General features: G+C 36.0%; 1 protein-coding gene across 3 annotated transcripts in view; it reads right to left on the minus strand.

Moving 5' to 3' along the window:
• Window positions 1–12,484: 12,484 nt before the first annotated feature.
• The window catches only part of DYNLT5 (dynein light chain Tctex-type family member 5), a 28,942-nt gene continuing 23,751 nt past the window's right edge, over window positions 12,485–17,675 (minus strand). For all 3 annotated transcript variants that reach the window (XM_070467993.1, XM_020877764.2, XM_020877763.2), the window contains 2 exons: window positions 15,835–15,959; window positions 12,485–14,753 (listed from right to left, as the gene is read on the minus strand). In XM_070467993.1, the coding sequence (XP_070324094.1) occupies window positions 14,550–14,753; window positions 15,835–15,959 (329 nt within the window). In that variant the 3' untranslated portion in view covers window positions 12,485–14,549. The remainder of the gene's footprint in view (window positions 14,754–15,834; window positions 15,960–17,675) is intronic.

Here is a 17,675-nt window from a genome sequence, read left to right on the forward strand (position 1 = left end):
AAGTTTTAAAAGTATGAAAGGATTATGAAACCAAAAAAGTGTGAGAATTGCTCTTCCATAATATGTTTTGCCACTAATTTTTCAGGTTCCGTCAAGAGATGTTCAGGTTGTTACATTTGCCATGACAAATAAAGATGCAATAAACAGCCTAGTTTATATATCTTTATATACAGACTTTTTCATTTTAATAGGATAGCTTGTCAAGTTGCTTGTGGAAAAATACATGTATTTTTTCAGCATACTTTTAGTAGTTATTTTTTATTTGTTATGTGCTTATTAGTTATTATAAATGCATCTATTCAGTTTAAATGCATAGAGAAACAAAGAAGAAAGACAGGATCTAGTCTTTTTACTTACATCCTGTAGTCCCTTTTTTGGGGATAAAAGGGTAAAAAATACATATGTTTACGGAGTAAACGTCCAGAGAGGTATAAAATACAACAAAACTCTCACTCTCTTCTATTTGATTCTGAAATAATAGCACAATCCTTATTCAGAATTTCTTATAATTTCTGCCAGAAATAAAAATTATGGTTATACTGAATTTATGTAGTATAGTTACACATGCAGTTAGATAGCTTGCCCTATATCTATTATCTATTAGTATCATCATCTATCTATAGTTCTATCTATAACAGAGACTTTTAGCAGTCCATTAAAACCTTCTTCTCTTCCTCTTGGGCACAGATAGATTACATTTTCTCAGTCTCTTTTGCAATTTCATGTGGTCACATGACTGAGTTCTAGCTAATTAAATGTGAATAGTAGTGACATGTGCTGTTTCCAGGACTAGTCCATCAGGTCTTTCTCCCTCCCCCTCAATTCAGCAAGCAATATGACTTGTTTTATGTCTGATTCTACTTTTTATAGTTGTAAACTATTCTAATACAGGATGTACTAAATCTATCACCCTATTTTACACAGAAAGGAATCACACATACTCATTGTTATGTTTAATACATCTTGGAGCTATTTCAATAACATCCTAGTAGGTGTGGCATGTGTTAAACACATACCAAAAGATTACCACTTAAAAAGTTTGTATTAATTGGTGTTTTTACTAGAAATTTATGAGAGTGACTGTTTCTCTATGTTCTCCCCAGTCCATGATGTTACTACACTTGCAAAACTTTGCATTTTTATAGATAAAATATTGAGTATAATTTTTTTGTATATGCATTATCATGACTGTGATTGTTTTTAGTATTTATTGGACATTTGTATTTCTTCTTCTGTAAATTAGTCTGTTCATATTCTAGCCCATTTTTCTATATCTGTTTATTTATAATAGGTTTATTGTCAAAATTTAAAGCTTTTAATATTAAAGATATTGATTTTTTGACTGCCACCTTAGTAAAATATCCTCCAACCTAAGCTTTTGGTATGCACTGATTTCACTTAGCCTTAGTCTTTCGCATATAATGTCATTGCATACAACGTCTGTCTTTTCTTTTATGTTTTCTGGATTTCCTGTTTAACTTTAGAAGACCTCCCTCACTGTGAGTGAGATTGTGAAAAAGTTTACTAAGTTATATTCTAATAATTTAATTTTTATCCCTTGCATTTAAATTTAATCCATCTTATATTTATTTTTGTACTGTATGAGGTGCTTGCTTTTTTATTTTCTTCAAAATGAACAGAACATTTTTTCCTGCATAATTAAGTAGACCAGCCTTTTCCCATAGAAATTTCATTCCATTTTAGTCATATGTTATTTCACATTATATTTGGAGTTAGTGTAGGCCCTTTATTTTGTTCTTTGCTCTATTTATCCTCAAATTAACCCAATATTATTTTTTGCAGTAATTTTATAGTAAATTTCACTATCTCTTAATAAAAGTTGTCCATCATTGTAGATTAAAATTTTTTTCATGGATTTTATGAGACATACATTTTTCTATATGAATTTTATAATCAAATTTCCAAAAAAATTGGAATTATATTTTGAATTGTTTTAAAGCTATACTAATATAGGAAACATTTATATTGTTAGATATTAATAATTCCTATCTAAAATATATTACTAAAGTAATATAGAGTTTTATTTCTTTAAAAAATTTTTATTATTAGGTTCTGTCTTTATATATTACTTTTTAATTTTATGTTACCTTTGTATTTGCAATTTTCATTTGCCCCAGTGAATGAGACATTTGCCCCATCTTCTTTTCTAAATGCATGTTACAATACAAAGAAAAAAATCTTGATTTTGTATACTATCTCCAGCCACCTTGTCTAATTATTTTATTAAATTTAATGGTTACATTATAAGTCTATGTTGGGTTTTCTAGGTATTTAATATTATCATCTACTAATTTAAAAAGTTAGTTTTGTCTCTTACAATATTTAAGCTTACTGTTTCATAATCTTGTCTTGTTACATAATTCATTATGCAGAAATTATTTATTGAGAGGGTAATGAACAGGCATTGTGTGGGTGCTAAGGATATACCTGTCAATAATACAGATAAAATGTGTATTCTTAAGTAAGACAGACATAAGCAAAAGAAATATTAGATAATATTAGATAATGACAGAGGCTGAAGAGAAAGTATAAAAAGGGGACAGAAAGGCTTGGAATGAGGAGGGTGAGGACTGAATTTTAGACAGAGTAGCTAGGGAAGGCCTTAATGGAGAGGTGATCATTATAAGAATTTTTAATGATGATGATAGTGGTAGACATGTCTTTCATGTTCCTGATTTGACTAGAAATGGTTTCAGCATTCTTTATTCAATATGACATTTGCTATTAAAATATAAATAAAATAATAAACAAATAATAGTCTTTAAATGTGCATATGTGCATATTGTATGTATAGAAATAATATTGTTGATCACTTAAAGAGTTTTATTTTGTTACATAAAGCTTAAGGACTTATTTTGTTATAATTGGCTTCTAAATTTTATCAAATATCTATTTAACTTTATCATTAATATTTTTTCTCTTTTGTTAAGGTGAAGAATTATAGTGATAGCCCTCCTTGTGTTGAAATTTCTCAAATCTATATAATCATAGTGTAATAGTTTTTCAATACTCGGACTAAATATGTTAATCTTTTATTTAGAATTTTTAAATTTGTGTTCACAAATAAAATTGATCTCCAAGTTTGTCAATGAAGGTTAACATAGCTTCATAGAATGAAAGCATCACCTGTTCCTTAGACATTTGGAAGAAAAACAGCTATAATATGTTTTGCCTGGTGACATTTAAAAATTTTGCTGAAGTATAATACATATACAATAAAGTGTATAACTTTTAAGTACATTTTTGCTTATTTGTACACCTATGAATTCTTGGAACAAATTCAGTTAATAATATATTGTTGATTTTTACACATCACTGAATTTTATTTGCTAAAATTTTGCTTAGTATTTTTGCATGTATTTTCATTTAAAAACTTGTATTTTGCTATAATTTTCTTTTTTGTAATCATAAGTGGTTTTGATATCAGGGTTAAGTTAGCCCTATAAAATGAGCTGGAAAAATTTCTTCCTTCCTTCCTCTGTTCCTTTCTTCCTTCCTTTTCTAATTTCTGAATGCTTTAAGCCTGATATTTCTCTTTAAATGTTTGGAGGTTTCACTAGCAAAGTCATCAGGGTGTGGCATTTTCTTTGTAGAAAGATTTAAAATTTCAGACTCAATTTATTTTACAGATACAGAAATATTAAGATTTTTATGTATTTTTTTCTTGAACAAATTTAGTGATTGTGTTTTTTTAAGCAATTTATCCATTTCGTCTAAGTTGTTGAATTTATTGGCATAAATTCTTCAAAATATCTTATCTTTTTTCTGGAGGACATTTTTTACATGATAAATCTTTACTATTATAGTTTCCTTTGTAGATATTGACCTTTTCAGATAGTCTTATCATTTTGAGGGTTAAGCTAGGTAGTTAGTCTTTACTCAGAATTTCTTCTGGAGTTTGCATGACAGCAATCACTAGGCTTTCCTTTATAGTATATGTCCTTGGTTTCAGTTAACACACAAATTCTGATCATATTATGAGCATTTATTTGTATTTCAGTGTATATAATCTATAGTACAAGAATCACTGCTCATCACTATTTTCTCTTTCTTCCTGATACACAGTTTCTAATCAATAAGTATAGTTCAATTGAATGAATGAAATAATCATATATATATATTTTTAATATTATATATTTATGTTCTATTTCCCCCTTAATCCAGCTTGCTGATAGTTGGGGAGAGAACAATGCTTTTATTTTGTTAGTCTTTTGAAAGAAAATATTTTATTAGCTTTTAACTTTTTATTTCATATTTCATATTTTTGTCTGTAGAAATTTCCCCTTTGTTTTTGTGAAATGCTTTCTTAATTATCAATACTGTTTCTTTTCTTTTTTATTCACTAGCATATATAAGTCTAAAAATGTATTTCTGAGTATTTCTCAGCTATAGGTTTGATTATGAAGCATTCACCTTCTTACTATGTTCTAAATTATTTTCAGTTTTAGTTTTGTCTTCATCTTTGATTCAAGAATCATTTGGAGTGCTTCATGATTTCAAAATAATACAATTCTGTTTTAATAGGCAACGATTAATTATTGATTTGTAAATTTAGATGTTTATGATCAAAGATTAAGGTCTGTAAATTCTCTAATTTTTGGAATTTATTTAAGCTTTTCTAGGAGCCAAAACAGTAAAAAAAAAAAAAAATGTCCAGGTACAGAATATATAGTTGACAGTGTGAGTATTGGCTGTTAACCGCTCACAGCTATCTCTTTTTTAGAGAATGGCCCTAGCCAAATGGGGCTGTCTCACTAAGGAGGTTATGTGCCCCTCTCTCTGTCCTCCCTCCCCTACTCAGTCATCAACAACGTGTAATGAATGACTTACTTACACAGAGGACAAAGGGCTAACCCTCTTTTGTCAAAGCAGAACAGCAGTGTGGTGCCCCTCCTGCTCCAGGGCTCAGGCTGAACCTAGACTGCAGCTGAGAACACGTTTGTTGTTTTTCAGTCACTCAGTCACGCCCGACTCTTTGCAACCCCATGTAATTACTGCAGCCAGCCTTCCCTGTCCTTCACTATCTTTCTGAGATTGCTCAAACTCAGGTCCACTGAGTCAGTGATGCCGTCCAACCATCTCATCCTCTGCCGCCCACTTCTTCTGCTTTCAATCTTTCCCAGTACCAAGGGCTGTTTGCTTAGCTCCTTCCTTTCCTGTTTTCCTTTCTCTCTTGCTCCTCAAAACATTTCCTCAATGTTTCAGAGCCTGTTCTGGGGAAGCTAACTGTTTTGAGGGATGCTGTAATAAATTGCCACAAGTTGAGAGGCTTATAAAAGCAGGGATTTATTCTCTTGTAGTTCTGGAAGCTAAAGTCTGGATCAAGGTACCATGAGGGCCTTGTACTTTGAGGTCTCTGAGGGAGCACCTGTTCCAAGTCATTCTTTCAGCTTCCAGTGTTGTCTGCAGTTCTTGACATTTTTTGGCACGTAAATACATGACTCCAATTTCTGCCTCTGTTGCCACATGGGGTTCTCCTCTCTGCATGGGCTGAATTATGACTTTTCTCTTCTTACAAGGACATAATTCATAAAAGCTAAGGGACTGCCTTATTCCAATACACTCTCATGTTAACTTACATTTTAATAATATCTGTGAAGACTGTATTTCCCAATAAGGTCAGATTCACAGGTACCAGAGGCTAGGAATTTAACGTATCTTTTGGGGACACAATTCAATCCCAAACACTGACATAACATATTAGATGAAAATATGTATTCTCTATTTTAGTATAAGTCGTTCTCTCTACATGTAACTGCTGAATCAAGTTTTTAAAGAAATTATTAAAATTCTCCATACCTTCATTAGTTTTGCCTTTTTAAAGATTCTATACAATAAATACTAAAATCTCCTAATTTAATCATGATTTATCAGTTTTTTTATTTTTAGGAATTTTTACATTATATATATGAGTGTGATTATTGGGTAAAAATTTGCTGTGGTTATACCCCCCTTCAATTTCCATCTCTACTAATAAATATTATTTTTCTTTGTTTCATCTAATACTTTGAGATCTGCTTTTGCTTATATCAATACTGCTTTTCTTGTTGTTATTTGATGTACAAAATTTGATGATTGTAGTGGTAAAGAACCCGCCTGCCAAGGCACAAGACGTAAGAGATGCAGGTTCCATCCCTGAGTTGGGAAGATTCTTTGGAAGAGGGCACAGCTACCCACTCCAGTATTCTTGCCTGGAGAACTCCATGGACAGAGGAGTCTGGTGGGCTATGGTCCATATGGTTGCACAGAGTTGGATGTGATTGAAGCAACTTAGCATGATGATTACCTTCTTTATGAACTATACCCTTTATTATTATGTGAAATCGTATTAGTTAGCTCAGCTTGTCATAACAACATGCCATAGACTGGATGGCTTAAAAACAAAGATTCATTTTCTCATCGTTCTGGTGGCTAGAAGTCTCAGATGAAGGTCTGGCAGGTCAGGTTCTGGTGAGAGCTCTCTTCCCAACTTGCAGGCTGCCATCTCCTCCCTATATCCTCCTACAGCCTTTCCTCAACGTGTGGTCATGAAAAAGGAGAGAGAAAAAGAGAGAGAGAAAGAATCATCTCTCTTCCTCTACTTATAAGGCCACTAATTCTATCAGATTAGGTCTCACCCTTTCGATCCCATTTAATCCAATGGTCCCCAGCCTTTTTGGCACTGGGAACTGGTTTCATCAGTTCAGTTCAGTTCAGTCGCTCAGTCGTGTCCAACTCTTTGCAACCCCATGGACTGCAGCATACCTGGCCTCCTTGTCCATCACCAACTCCCGGAGTCCACCCAAACACATGTCCATTGAGTCAGTGATGCCATCCAACCATCTCATCCTCTGTTGTCCCCTTCTCCTCCCACCTTCAATCTTTCCCAGCATCAGGGTCTTTTCCAATGAGTCAGTTCTTTGCATCAGGTCGCCAAAGTTTTGGAGTTTCAGTTTCAGCCTCAGTCCTTCCAATGAATATTCAGGACTGATGCCTTTAGGACAGATTGGTTGGATCTCCTTGCAGTCCAAGGGACTCTCAAGAGTCTTCTCCAACACCACAGTTCAAAAGCATCAATTTTTTAGCACTCAGCTTTCTTCACAGTCCAACTCTCACATCCATACATGACCACTGGAAAAACCATAGCCTTGACTAGATGGACTTTTGTTGGCAAAGTAATGTCTCTGCTTTTAAATATGCTGTCCAGGTTGGTCATAACTTTCCTTCCAAGGAGCAAGTGTCTTTTAATTTCATGGCCACAGTCACCATCTGCAATGATTTTGGAGCCCCCCAAAATAAAGTCTGTCACTGTTTCTATTGTTTCCCAATCTATTTGCCATGAAGTGATAGGACCAGATGCCATGACCTTAGTTTTCTGAATGTTGAGTTTTAAACCAACTTTTCCACTCTCCTCTTTCACTTTCATCAACTGGTTTCATGGAACACAATTTTTCCATGGACTGGTTGGGGGAGATGATTCAGGTAGTAATGCGAGTGTAGGGGAGTGGCAGATGAAGCTTCACTTGCCTGCCACTCACCTCCTGCTGTGTGGCCCAGTTCCTAGGCTGTGGATTAGTATTGGTCTATGGCCCAGGGATTGGGGACTCCTGATTTATTTTTAATTTTTTTAAAAAATTTAAGTATAGTTGAATTAAAGTGTGTTACCTACTGCTATACAGCAAAGTGACTCAGTTATACATATAAACACACACATACACATATATATATATATACACTATTTGTCATATTCTTTTCCATTTTGGTTTATCACAGGATGTTGAATATAATTCCCTGTGTTATACATCAGTTGCTCAGTCATGTCCAACTTTTTGTGACCTCATGGACTGTAGCCCACCATGCTCCTCTGTCCTTGGGATTTTCCAGGAAAGAATACTGGAGTGGATTGCCATTTCCTCCTCCAGGGGATCTTCCCGACCCAGGGATAGAACCTATGTCTCCTACATCTCCTACACTGGCAAATGGATCCTTTACCACTGTTCCAAATGGAAAGCTTGTGCTATACAGTAGGACCTTGTTATTTATCCATTCTATATATACCAGTATGCATCTACTCACCCCAAACTCCCAATGAAACACTCTCACACCTCCCTTCCGCTTGGTAACCTCTTTATGTCCCTGATTTTTGTTTCTGTTTCATAGGTAAGTTCACCAGTGTCATATTTTAGATTCCATGTTTAAGTGATAGCATATGGTATCTGTCTTTCTGATTTACATCACTTAGTATGATAATCTCTAGTTGCATCCATGTCACTGCAAATAGTGTTACTTTGTTCTTTTTATGGCTGAGTAGTATTCCATTGTATATATGAACCATATCTTCTCAAAACTACAGTGAGGTACTACCTCATGCCAGTCAGAATGGCCATTGTTAAAAAGCCTGCAAATAACAAACGCTTAAGAGGGTATGGAGAAAAGGGAACCCTCCTACACTGTTGGTAGGAGTGTAGTTGGTGCAACCACTGTGAAAAACAATATGGAGGTTACTCAGAAAATTAAAAATAGCATTACCATATGATCTAGCAATTCCACTCCTGGGCATATATCCAGACAAAACTACAATTCAAAAGATACATGCACTCCTATGTTCACAGCAGCACTATTCCCAATAGCCAAGACTTGGGAGAGCAGAAATCTTTAAAACACATGCTCCTTTCTTTAGGAAAACAGATTCTGCACAAAGAAGTCGGGGGTGGAGAGTGAACTTTCTGTGATGGGTCAGACGTTTTTATATACACTTTCCCTTTTAGTCTTCATGACAACAGAAGCAGTGATCACTGTTGATCTGCGATAAGTAGCAATCGTTATTACAGTCATTTTTACCTTGAGAAAGCTGAGGCTCCAGGCAGTAGCCACTTTGCCCAAAGCCAAACAGCTAGTAAAGTCTAGAAGGTAAAATGAGATTCACGTCTGTGAAATCTGTGATTTAAAATAAACAAACCTATTCACATTGCGGCTCAAAAGAAATGAATTCATAGGAGAGCTGAAGCGGAATGCAGCTGGAGGAATGGTTGGTGCCTTTGACTGGGGCGGGGTCGGGGGGGACCACTTCTGGTGTTTGGGAGAGCAATGTGCTGCTGGGGCTGAGATCCTGATTGCAGGAGGTGAAAGTGAAAGCAGCAGAGGAAGCCAGATGTAGTGATGCAGGCCACTTCTTTAAGAATTTCAGGAGCACAGAAGTGTAGTAGATTATCGATGCTATTTAATATTGAGTTTTCTTAATGCATTTTTTGATAATGTCTAGAAAGATGGTCAAGTCATGATGCCAAGAAGGAAGATGTTCATTCTCTAAAATGGCTAGATTTAAAATTCTGATTTCTCAACTGTTTTTGGTTTTTTTTGCGGGGTGGAGGGTAAGCCGACCTTACCACGGGATAATTCCCAAGAGTTTTTTTAAAAAATCAATGAGCTGAGATAGCTCAATTACCTGACACATAATCTGTTGGACTCTGTTGTAAGGGCCTTTTATTATGTGTTTTCTTTAAGGTTTTTTTTTTTTTTTTACTAACGATGACAGCAGATGATATAGCATTGACCCTTCCATTTAAGGTGCCAATGTATTTAGGACTGAATCATTGTATTTCTTGTGATGTATGACAACAGCATCAGATCATATAGAATTTTTTCTTTTAATGAAGAAAAAAAGGAAGGTATCAGTTAACTTTTGTTTGGGGAAAATTTTTCTCTATTGATTTTTGGAAAAGTTTCCTGCTGACATTTCTAGAGTTAACTGAACATTCAGTAATTTGCAACTAGTACTGACTATACTTGCTGCAGCTGCTAATGAATATTTTATAAAGTAAGAGGAAGATATTAGGTCTCGATTTGGATGTCCGCCAAGTCTAAATTTCTCACCTTGTTGTAGCTCAGGTTCAGCCCCACTTTTTCAGCTGCCCTAGGCAAGCTACAACTGAATGTTACGTTAACTTAAATTCAACAAGTGCAAAATCGAATTTAGTATTTTAGTCTTAATTCTTCCTGCTGCATTTATTTTTGCTATAAGGACCATTGATTGAGTTGAGTTGAGTTGAGTTCAGTTCAGTCACTCAGTCATGTCTGACACTTTGCGACCCCATGGACTGCAGTATGCCAGGCTTCCCTGTCCATCACCAACTCTTGGAGCTTGCTCAAACTCATGTCCATCAAGTTGGCGATACTATTCAACATTCTCATACTCTGTCTCCCCTTCTTCTCCTGCGTTCAAGAGTCTTCTCCAACACCAATGTTCAAAACAATCAAGTTCAACTTTCTTTATAGTCCAACTTTCAAATCCATACATGACTACTGGAAAAACCATAGCTTTGACTAAACGGACCTTTGTGAACAAAGTAATATCTCTGTTTTTTAATATGTTGTCTAGGTTGGTCATGGCTTTTCCTCCAAGAAGCAAATGGCTTTTAATTTCATGGCTGCAGTCACCATCTGCAGTCATTTTGGAGCCCCCAAAATAAAGTGTGTCTCAGCATTGCATTTCTTTGGAACTGGAAAGAAAACAGACCTTTCCCAGTCCTGTGGCCACTGCTGAGTTTTCCAAATTTGCTGACATACTGAGTGCAGCACTTTCACAGCATCGTCTTTTAGAATTTGAAATAGCTCAACTGGAATTCCATCACCTCCACTAGCTTTATTCATAGTGATGCTTCCTAAGACCCATTTGACTTCTCACTTCAGGATGCCTGGCTCTAGGTAAGTGATCAAACCATCATGGTTATCTGGGTCATTATGATCTTTTTTATATAGTTCTGTGTATTCTTGCCACCTCTTCTTAATAACTTCAGCTTGTTAGATCCATACCATTTCTGTCCTTTATTGTGCCCATCTTTGCATGAAATATTCCTTTGGTATCTTTAATTTTCTTGAAGAGATCTCTAGTCTTTCTCATTCTATTGTTTTCCTCTATTTCTTTGCACTCATCACTGAGGAAAGCTTTCTTATCTCTCCTTGCTATTCTTTGGAATGCTGCATTCAAATGGGAATATCTTTCCTTTTCTCCTTTGCCCTTAGCTTCTCTTCTTTTCTCAGGTATTTGTAAGGCCTCCTGAGACAACCATTTTGCCTTTTTGCACTTCTTTTTCTCGGGGATGGTTTTGATTACCACCTCCTGTACAATGTCACAAACTTCCATCCATAGTTCCTTAAACACTTTGTCTATTAGATCTACTCCCTTGAAACTATTTTTCATCTATTTCTTCACATTGATCACTGAGTTACTCAGACTCGAACTTTCAATTGAAATCACAGGAGCTACAATCATAGGGCTTCCTTTCAGGTTTGGGGCTGTGAAGAGCTTCATAAATGTATGGATTTAATTCTCACCAAGACCCTGTGAGGTAGGTACCAGCACTATCACTTCACTAAGATGGGGAAGCTGCAGCTTAGTGTGGTTGGTAATTTACTCAAGATCACTTAACTATTGGCTGGAATGGTAGGATTCAGACTTGACTATGTAAACATCAGAGCTTGAAACTTTTAATCGCCTTGTCACTTTGTCTTAGCTCTGACTCTTTTCTCTTTTCCTGATCATGTAGACTTAGTCCCTAAAATGTTCATACAACTGTACTCTCCTTTAAATTTCAATGCCACTGAGGAGCTCAGCCCCTCATTACCTCTTACCTCTCCTAAGTGGTCCTCCTGCTCTTTACTGACGGATTCATCTTCTTAAAGAGTCAGTCGTTAGCCTAACAAAAAGCCTTTGATTGCTACCCATGGTCTGCCATTTTCTTACTCAGGCTTTCAGGATATCAGTCTTAGTTTTGACCACTTATCTTCAAGAACACTGTGTTTTATCCAGTCTAGACTTCTTTCTGTATTCTGAACTTCTGTGTCTGTTGAAATTCTACTTGTCACCTTCACAGTCTAGATAAGTGCTTCTTCCTCCATGAAGCCTTCCTTGATTCCTTTAATCATATAAAGATATTTTGGACTTTCCTTATGAAAACATATTCTAGACTTGACTGTGGTCAGTTGTATAGTTATCACCCCTAGAGTATCCTAGTTCTTCTAGGGTTGAACTCTGTGTTACTATCACCTTTTTGATTGGTAGTTATGTAGTACAGTAGTATCAATGTACATTATTCTTGCTTGAAAAGTTCAGGTGTATTATATTTTATTGTTAGATGGTGTCAGGATATGTGGTCCACTTACTCAAGATGTTTTCAATACAGTAAGTAAAAAAAAACTAATTCAAAAATCAGTTAGAGGAGAATCAGGGTCTCAGCTATGATGGTGGTGAAAGAAGAGAGAGAATGTGAGGGAAGAATAAATGGAGAAGGATTTAGAGAAAAGGTGAGAGCCGAGTTTAATGCCGAAAAGTGCAAGAAGCTTCTGTAGTCTAGGGAGGGTGTTCTAAGGTGGGGATGAGCATAACTGAAGGCTGTGAGGTAGGGATGGCACTTTAGGAATGTCTATTGAGAAGAAAAATACCCAGAAAGTTCAGTGGGCTTCAAAGTAAAACAATTCCGTCAAATTTAGTGTCATTTCTTTATTTTTTAAATGTTCATTTTAAAATTGAGATACAATTGACACAACATTGTATAAATTTAAGGTGAACAACATGTTAACTTGATACATTTATAGATTGGAAGAGGTGTTAGCTGACACATCTATCAAAAGTTCCCATCACAAAACTGTGTTTTACTAACCAGCATTCCTCCAAGATAGTCACAATTAGTGAACTTTTATTATATGTTCTTATGTTGTTATATAATTGCTAAAATTCATCACTGACTATCTGAATTACAGTATATGGCAATATGCTGGCAAACTCCTTCCTTTTTTGCTTTTTAACTGCCATCATGTTGTAAGGTTTTGAATCCTAACACAGCCTAGGACAGGTGGTAAGAAATTACCTCATGGTTGAGATTTTATAACTAAAAAATAAGGCAATTTTTATAGTGGACTTCCTACATACTAAACAAAATTTTCTTCATATGATTTATTTATGCAAAATTGCTGTATGATTTCCCCTGCTATTGTTCTAAGAGGGGAGATATTCATAAATGGGCAAAGAAAATAGAAAATTCATTTACGTACTGTACTTAATGATCTAATGCAGATTCCAAACTGGCTATGGAGATTGACAAATCTTGGTTGTGATAAATTATTATACAGAAGTATTCCCACTAAGGCACTAACAGAAAAAAACAATGAAAACTGACAAATTCATTTTGAAATGCTACCTTAAACGCCAGAACAAAGAGAAGAAAAGGGATTTTAAAAGTACACTTAAAACATATGCATTGTCTTGAGGGAAAAATAAGACATCAGTACATAACTATAAAGCATTGACTGCTTGCCCATTTGTTAAATTCGTTTTGATATGAATTACACATCATTTTTTCCTTAGGAGTATAGAGTTGCTAATTTTCTCCATATGTGTACAATTCCTCTTTAACCTTTAACAAATGTCCTCTAGGCGGTCCACTTACCATCCAAGAACAACGCCACTCACAATTTTACATGCATACAAAGGGCTGGAAGCCCCATAAAAATAAATGATCCATGGTACAAGCTACATTAACCCACAGAATAATAAGCTAGTGCAGCCCTATAAATTTTAGTGCCATCCATTCAAAACCACACTGGGTCACTTTAGTATTAAATTCATAGGAACAAAACAGTAAATACACATGTTTTATTTGTTAAGCTGCCAGCTATATATTTTGTGTAAAAGTTTGTTAGCCCAGGAAAAGCTATTGAAAGGTATATCAGGCAGTGTATATTTAAAAGCAGTGTCTCTTTCCAATACATGAATTTATGTGTTACAGACACACTTACCATTAAGCATCATGTATATTTAATATCACAACCTCTACCTCAGTGTGCTAAAAAGCCTTTGTTCATTTGTTGTTTCCATTATTGAAGAGCTAATATTCAGTTCTCCCACAATTTTGTAAAGTGCAGGCAGCCCACAAGAGCTTCTAGTTTTAGCTTGCAGTCCCGTGGGACTACCATAATTGTTATGAAATCATTAATTCTACCTCAGCAGTTTCAACTGTCAGGTACGTATAACAAAAATTGCAGTTAATGAATGCTGCTCAATTTATTAAGTGCAAGATGAAAACCAGTATTCTTTTATATGCAGCACTGAGAATAGTAACATTGATCATTTGTGTATACCATATTGGATAGTCTACCATCATTTATTGGTCAGGGTATATAACCATATATTTTTTAAAAAGCTCTTCATTAAAAAACAATGGAGGGAATTCTAATTCCTAATGAAATTCCTAACTCTCTAATGAAAGCATAATTAAAATAATTAGTACCCAAAGTAATATGTAATAAGAATCTATGTCTATGAAAAAACAATCCAGGAGAACCAAGACTTCATTTCTCCTTTGGATAAACAAGATTCTTTCTAGTGCCATATTCTCTCCCCTAATTCTTACAAGAGTATGAAAAAGTCTGCAAACTTCCAGTTGTTTGAAATATTAGTGTTGTGTCTTTCTCTAATGTTTGGGCAGTGAAACTTGTGTACATAGATACCTTATATCTTGATTTAAAGAGTATGAACTAGAATTTGTTTTCAATCATTCAAAGTAAACTGTGTAGACATTTGCAAGAGCAAAGAGAGAAGAATTTCTGAAAATGAAAGATGCAAAGGCATCATTTTTAGGATCCCAAAGGCATCTGCTTCCAATCAGTATGCTCTGGCCCGTCAGTTGTCCAATGTAGACGATCACAATTAGCTTATATCGTGGGATCATCAAGTCCTTTACCTGGGCTTTAATAACCTAGAAATTAAAAGGAAAAACAAAACGTCCTCACTTAGTCACATTGAAGTTTAAAAGTCTTAATTTTTCTCATAAATATAGTGGATTTAATTGAAGAAAATGGCACGATACCTTGTGGATCCTTTCAGTAATTGCTATAGAAAGGTAGCTATAATTTCCTTCAAGCACAAGACAGGACATAAAGGGACAAAATGATAGTCCCAGTGAGAAATCTATCTTTTCTAAGGCAGACGGCAAAATAATAATCCAGAGAACAGAGCTTTCAATGCATTTATTGTGTTCTTGGAAAATCTATGTTGAAATGGCTTCCCTTCAAAGAATGTTGGCATTACAATTATACCATCTTATTCATGTCTAATTAAGGGACTATAAATCTGAAGTCTCCTGTAATATGACTAATTGTGAATGCTTATTAGATACATTATAATGAAAAAGAAAGAGAAAATTTTATGGAGTGCCAGCACTTTAGTTGATAAAAATAGAAATGTTTTTAAAGGCCCCAATGTTTTTATTTGATGGCATTGCAAAGCAGGTGCTTTGGAGAAGGAACAGGCTACCCACTCCAGTGTTCCTGGGCTTCCCTTGTGGCTCAGCTGGTAAAGAATCCACCTGCAATGTGGGAGACCTGGGTTCGATCCCTGGATTGGGAAAATCCCCTGGAGAAGGGAAAGGCTACCCACTCCAGTATTCTGGCCTGGAGAATTCCATGGACGAGTCCATGGGGTCACAGAGTCAGACATGACTGAGTGACTTTCACTTCACTTCAAAGAAGGTGCTTTGGGAAAGAGAAAGTGATCATTAAAATATTGTATCTTTTATAATAACATTTTTTAAATAAATGGGGCAGTTTTATACATTTCTAAAACAGAATACATGCAAGTGATGCACATAATAATTGTTTTATACAAGGCTTTTTACACACACAGACACACATGGACTATGACCTAATAAATATTTTCATAAGATAAAAATAAACAGTTTTACTGCTACTGCAAATTAATTGCTTTCATTAAAATAGGCGGGTTGTGCTTTCAGCAAATATTCTAGTCATAGTTAGCACTTTAGGAAATCACACATATACCTCAGAAATTGTTTTAGTCATCTGTCTACAGAGTTCCGGTTCATACTGTTCTTCTTGTAGGTAGGTAGTTAACACATCTTTCAGAATATGATTGACAATGACCACAGGAAAATATTTGGTAGGACCTGAAAATACAGACAAAATTTCTTTCAAAGAAGTAATTTCAAATCATATCTGCCCATGCCATAGCTTAATCAAAAGAGTATCAAAACATGGAGGCATTTAATCTTCTGAGTTGCCTCTATTGAAAGAAAGAAAGTGGTCCCAATAAGATTTCCAGTCAAATTCTCTGGTAGAGGACAAGAAGATGGGATTCATCTGTTTACCAGATATCTCAAGAGTGTGTTCGGTACCATGGAGTCTGACATTGAATGTATCCTCCTTCCCAGTTCCCACTGTCTGCATGCTCAATTGCTCGGTTGTGTCTGACTCTTTGGGAGTCTATGGACTGCAGCCCTTCATTAAAGGGCTCCTCTGTCCAAGGGATTTCCCAGGCAAGAATACTGGAGTGGGTTGCCATTTCCTACTCCAGGGGATCTTCCTGATCCAGGGATCTAACCCCTATCTCTTGTGTCTCCTGCATTGGCAAGCAGATTCTTTACCACTGTGCCACCGGGGAAGCCTCCACCAGTTCCCAAGGCTAATAACTCATTTCAGTGTCTTAACATCTTTCTAACTGACCCCCAGCTCTTAAGTTCCCTACCTCCAATCTCTCTGTAACACTACATCTGGAGTTGTAACACCCAGATGTTACCACTGTGTTTTCCTTGGCAAAGTCTAGAGTTCAGCTCCTATCCAACCTACAGCTTCTTCAACCACCACAGGCCTTCACATGACTGCTGCTCCAGCTTCATGGAGTTCATCTGTTCTTTCAAGAGTGCTCGTGTCCACCTGCTCCTCTTTCAAAATGCAACACTCTTCCCCATCCTGTTCATTCGAGAAAAACCCACTCATGTTCAAGGCCAGCTCAAACATCTTCTCCAGTTAGCCTTCCTCCTCTCCTCAGGTAAAAATTACCTCTCTCTTCTCTATATTCCCAATGCTCTGGGTCTCCACTGCTATTGTGGCTCCTAATTCAGCTGATAATTGCCAAGGCTTACCTTACCTTTCTTCTCTGAACTGGTAAACAAGATTATGTTTTGTCTTCCTCAAGGTCTAACACAATGCTAAAGGCAGAAAAAAATGTTCAAGGTCTGATTTCTGGGTTTAAATAGAATTAAACATTTTCTAGATAATAGCCATAGTACAAATAATAGCTACTCTTATTGAGCATTTTCTACATGCCAGCCACTGTGATAGTGTGTGTGTTAGTTGCACAGTCACGTGCGACTCTTTGTGACCCCATGAAGCCCTCTTTCTATGGGATTTCCCAGGCAAGAATACTGGAGTAGGTTGCCATTTCCTTCTCCAGAGGATCTTCCCAACCCCAGGGGTTGAACCCAGGTCTCCTGCACTGGAGATTCTTTACTTGTATGAGCTACCAGGGAAGCCCCTCTGTGACAAGTACATTATTACCTTATATGTATAATTTTCCAATAAATCTCTGGGGGTAAAACTTATTGTCACCTCCATTTCACAGAGGGGAGAACAGATGTTTAAATATATCGACTAACTTACCTAGAATCACACCAGTGTCAGGGTTGGGATGTACCTTCCTGGTTTATCTGACTTGAGAGCTTAAATTCTTAACTACATTTAGTCCACTTTCAGAGCAACAGCTTTAGCTGCATCTTATTCTGCACCCCAGGAATCTTACTTGCAACCCCCCCCCAGGAATATTAACCTTATCACTAACCTCTGTCATTGAATAACACGTTCATGTGCCCAGGGCCCGGTATACA

This window comes from Odocoileus virginianus, chromosome 5, assembly GCF_023699985.2.
Source record: "Odocoileus virginianus isolate 20LAN1187 ecotype Illinois chromosome 5, Ovbor_1.2, whole genome shotgun sequence".
NCBI lineage: Eukaryota > Metazoa > Chordata > Mammalia > Artiodactyla > Cervidae > Odocoileus > Odocoileus virginianus.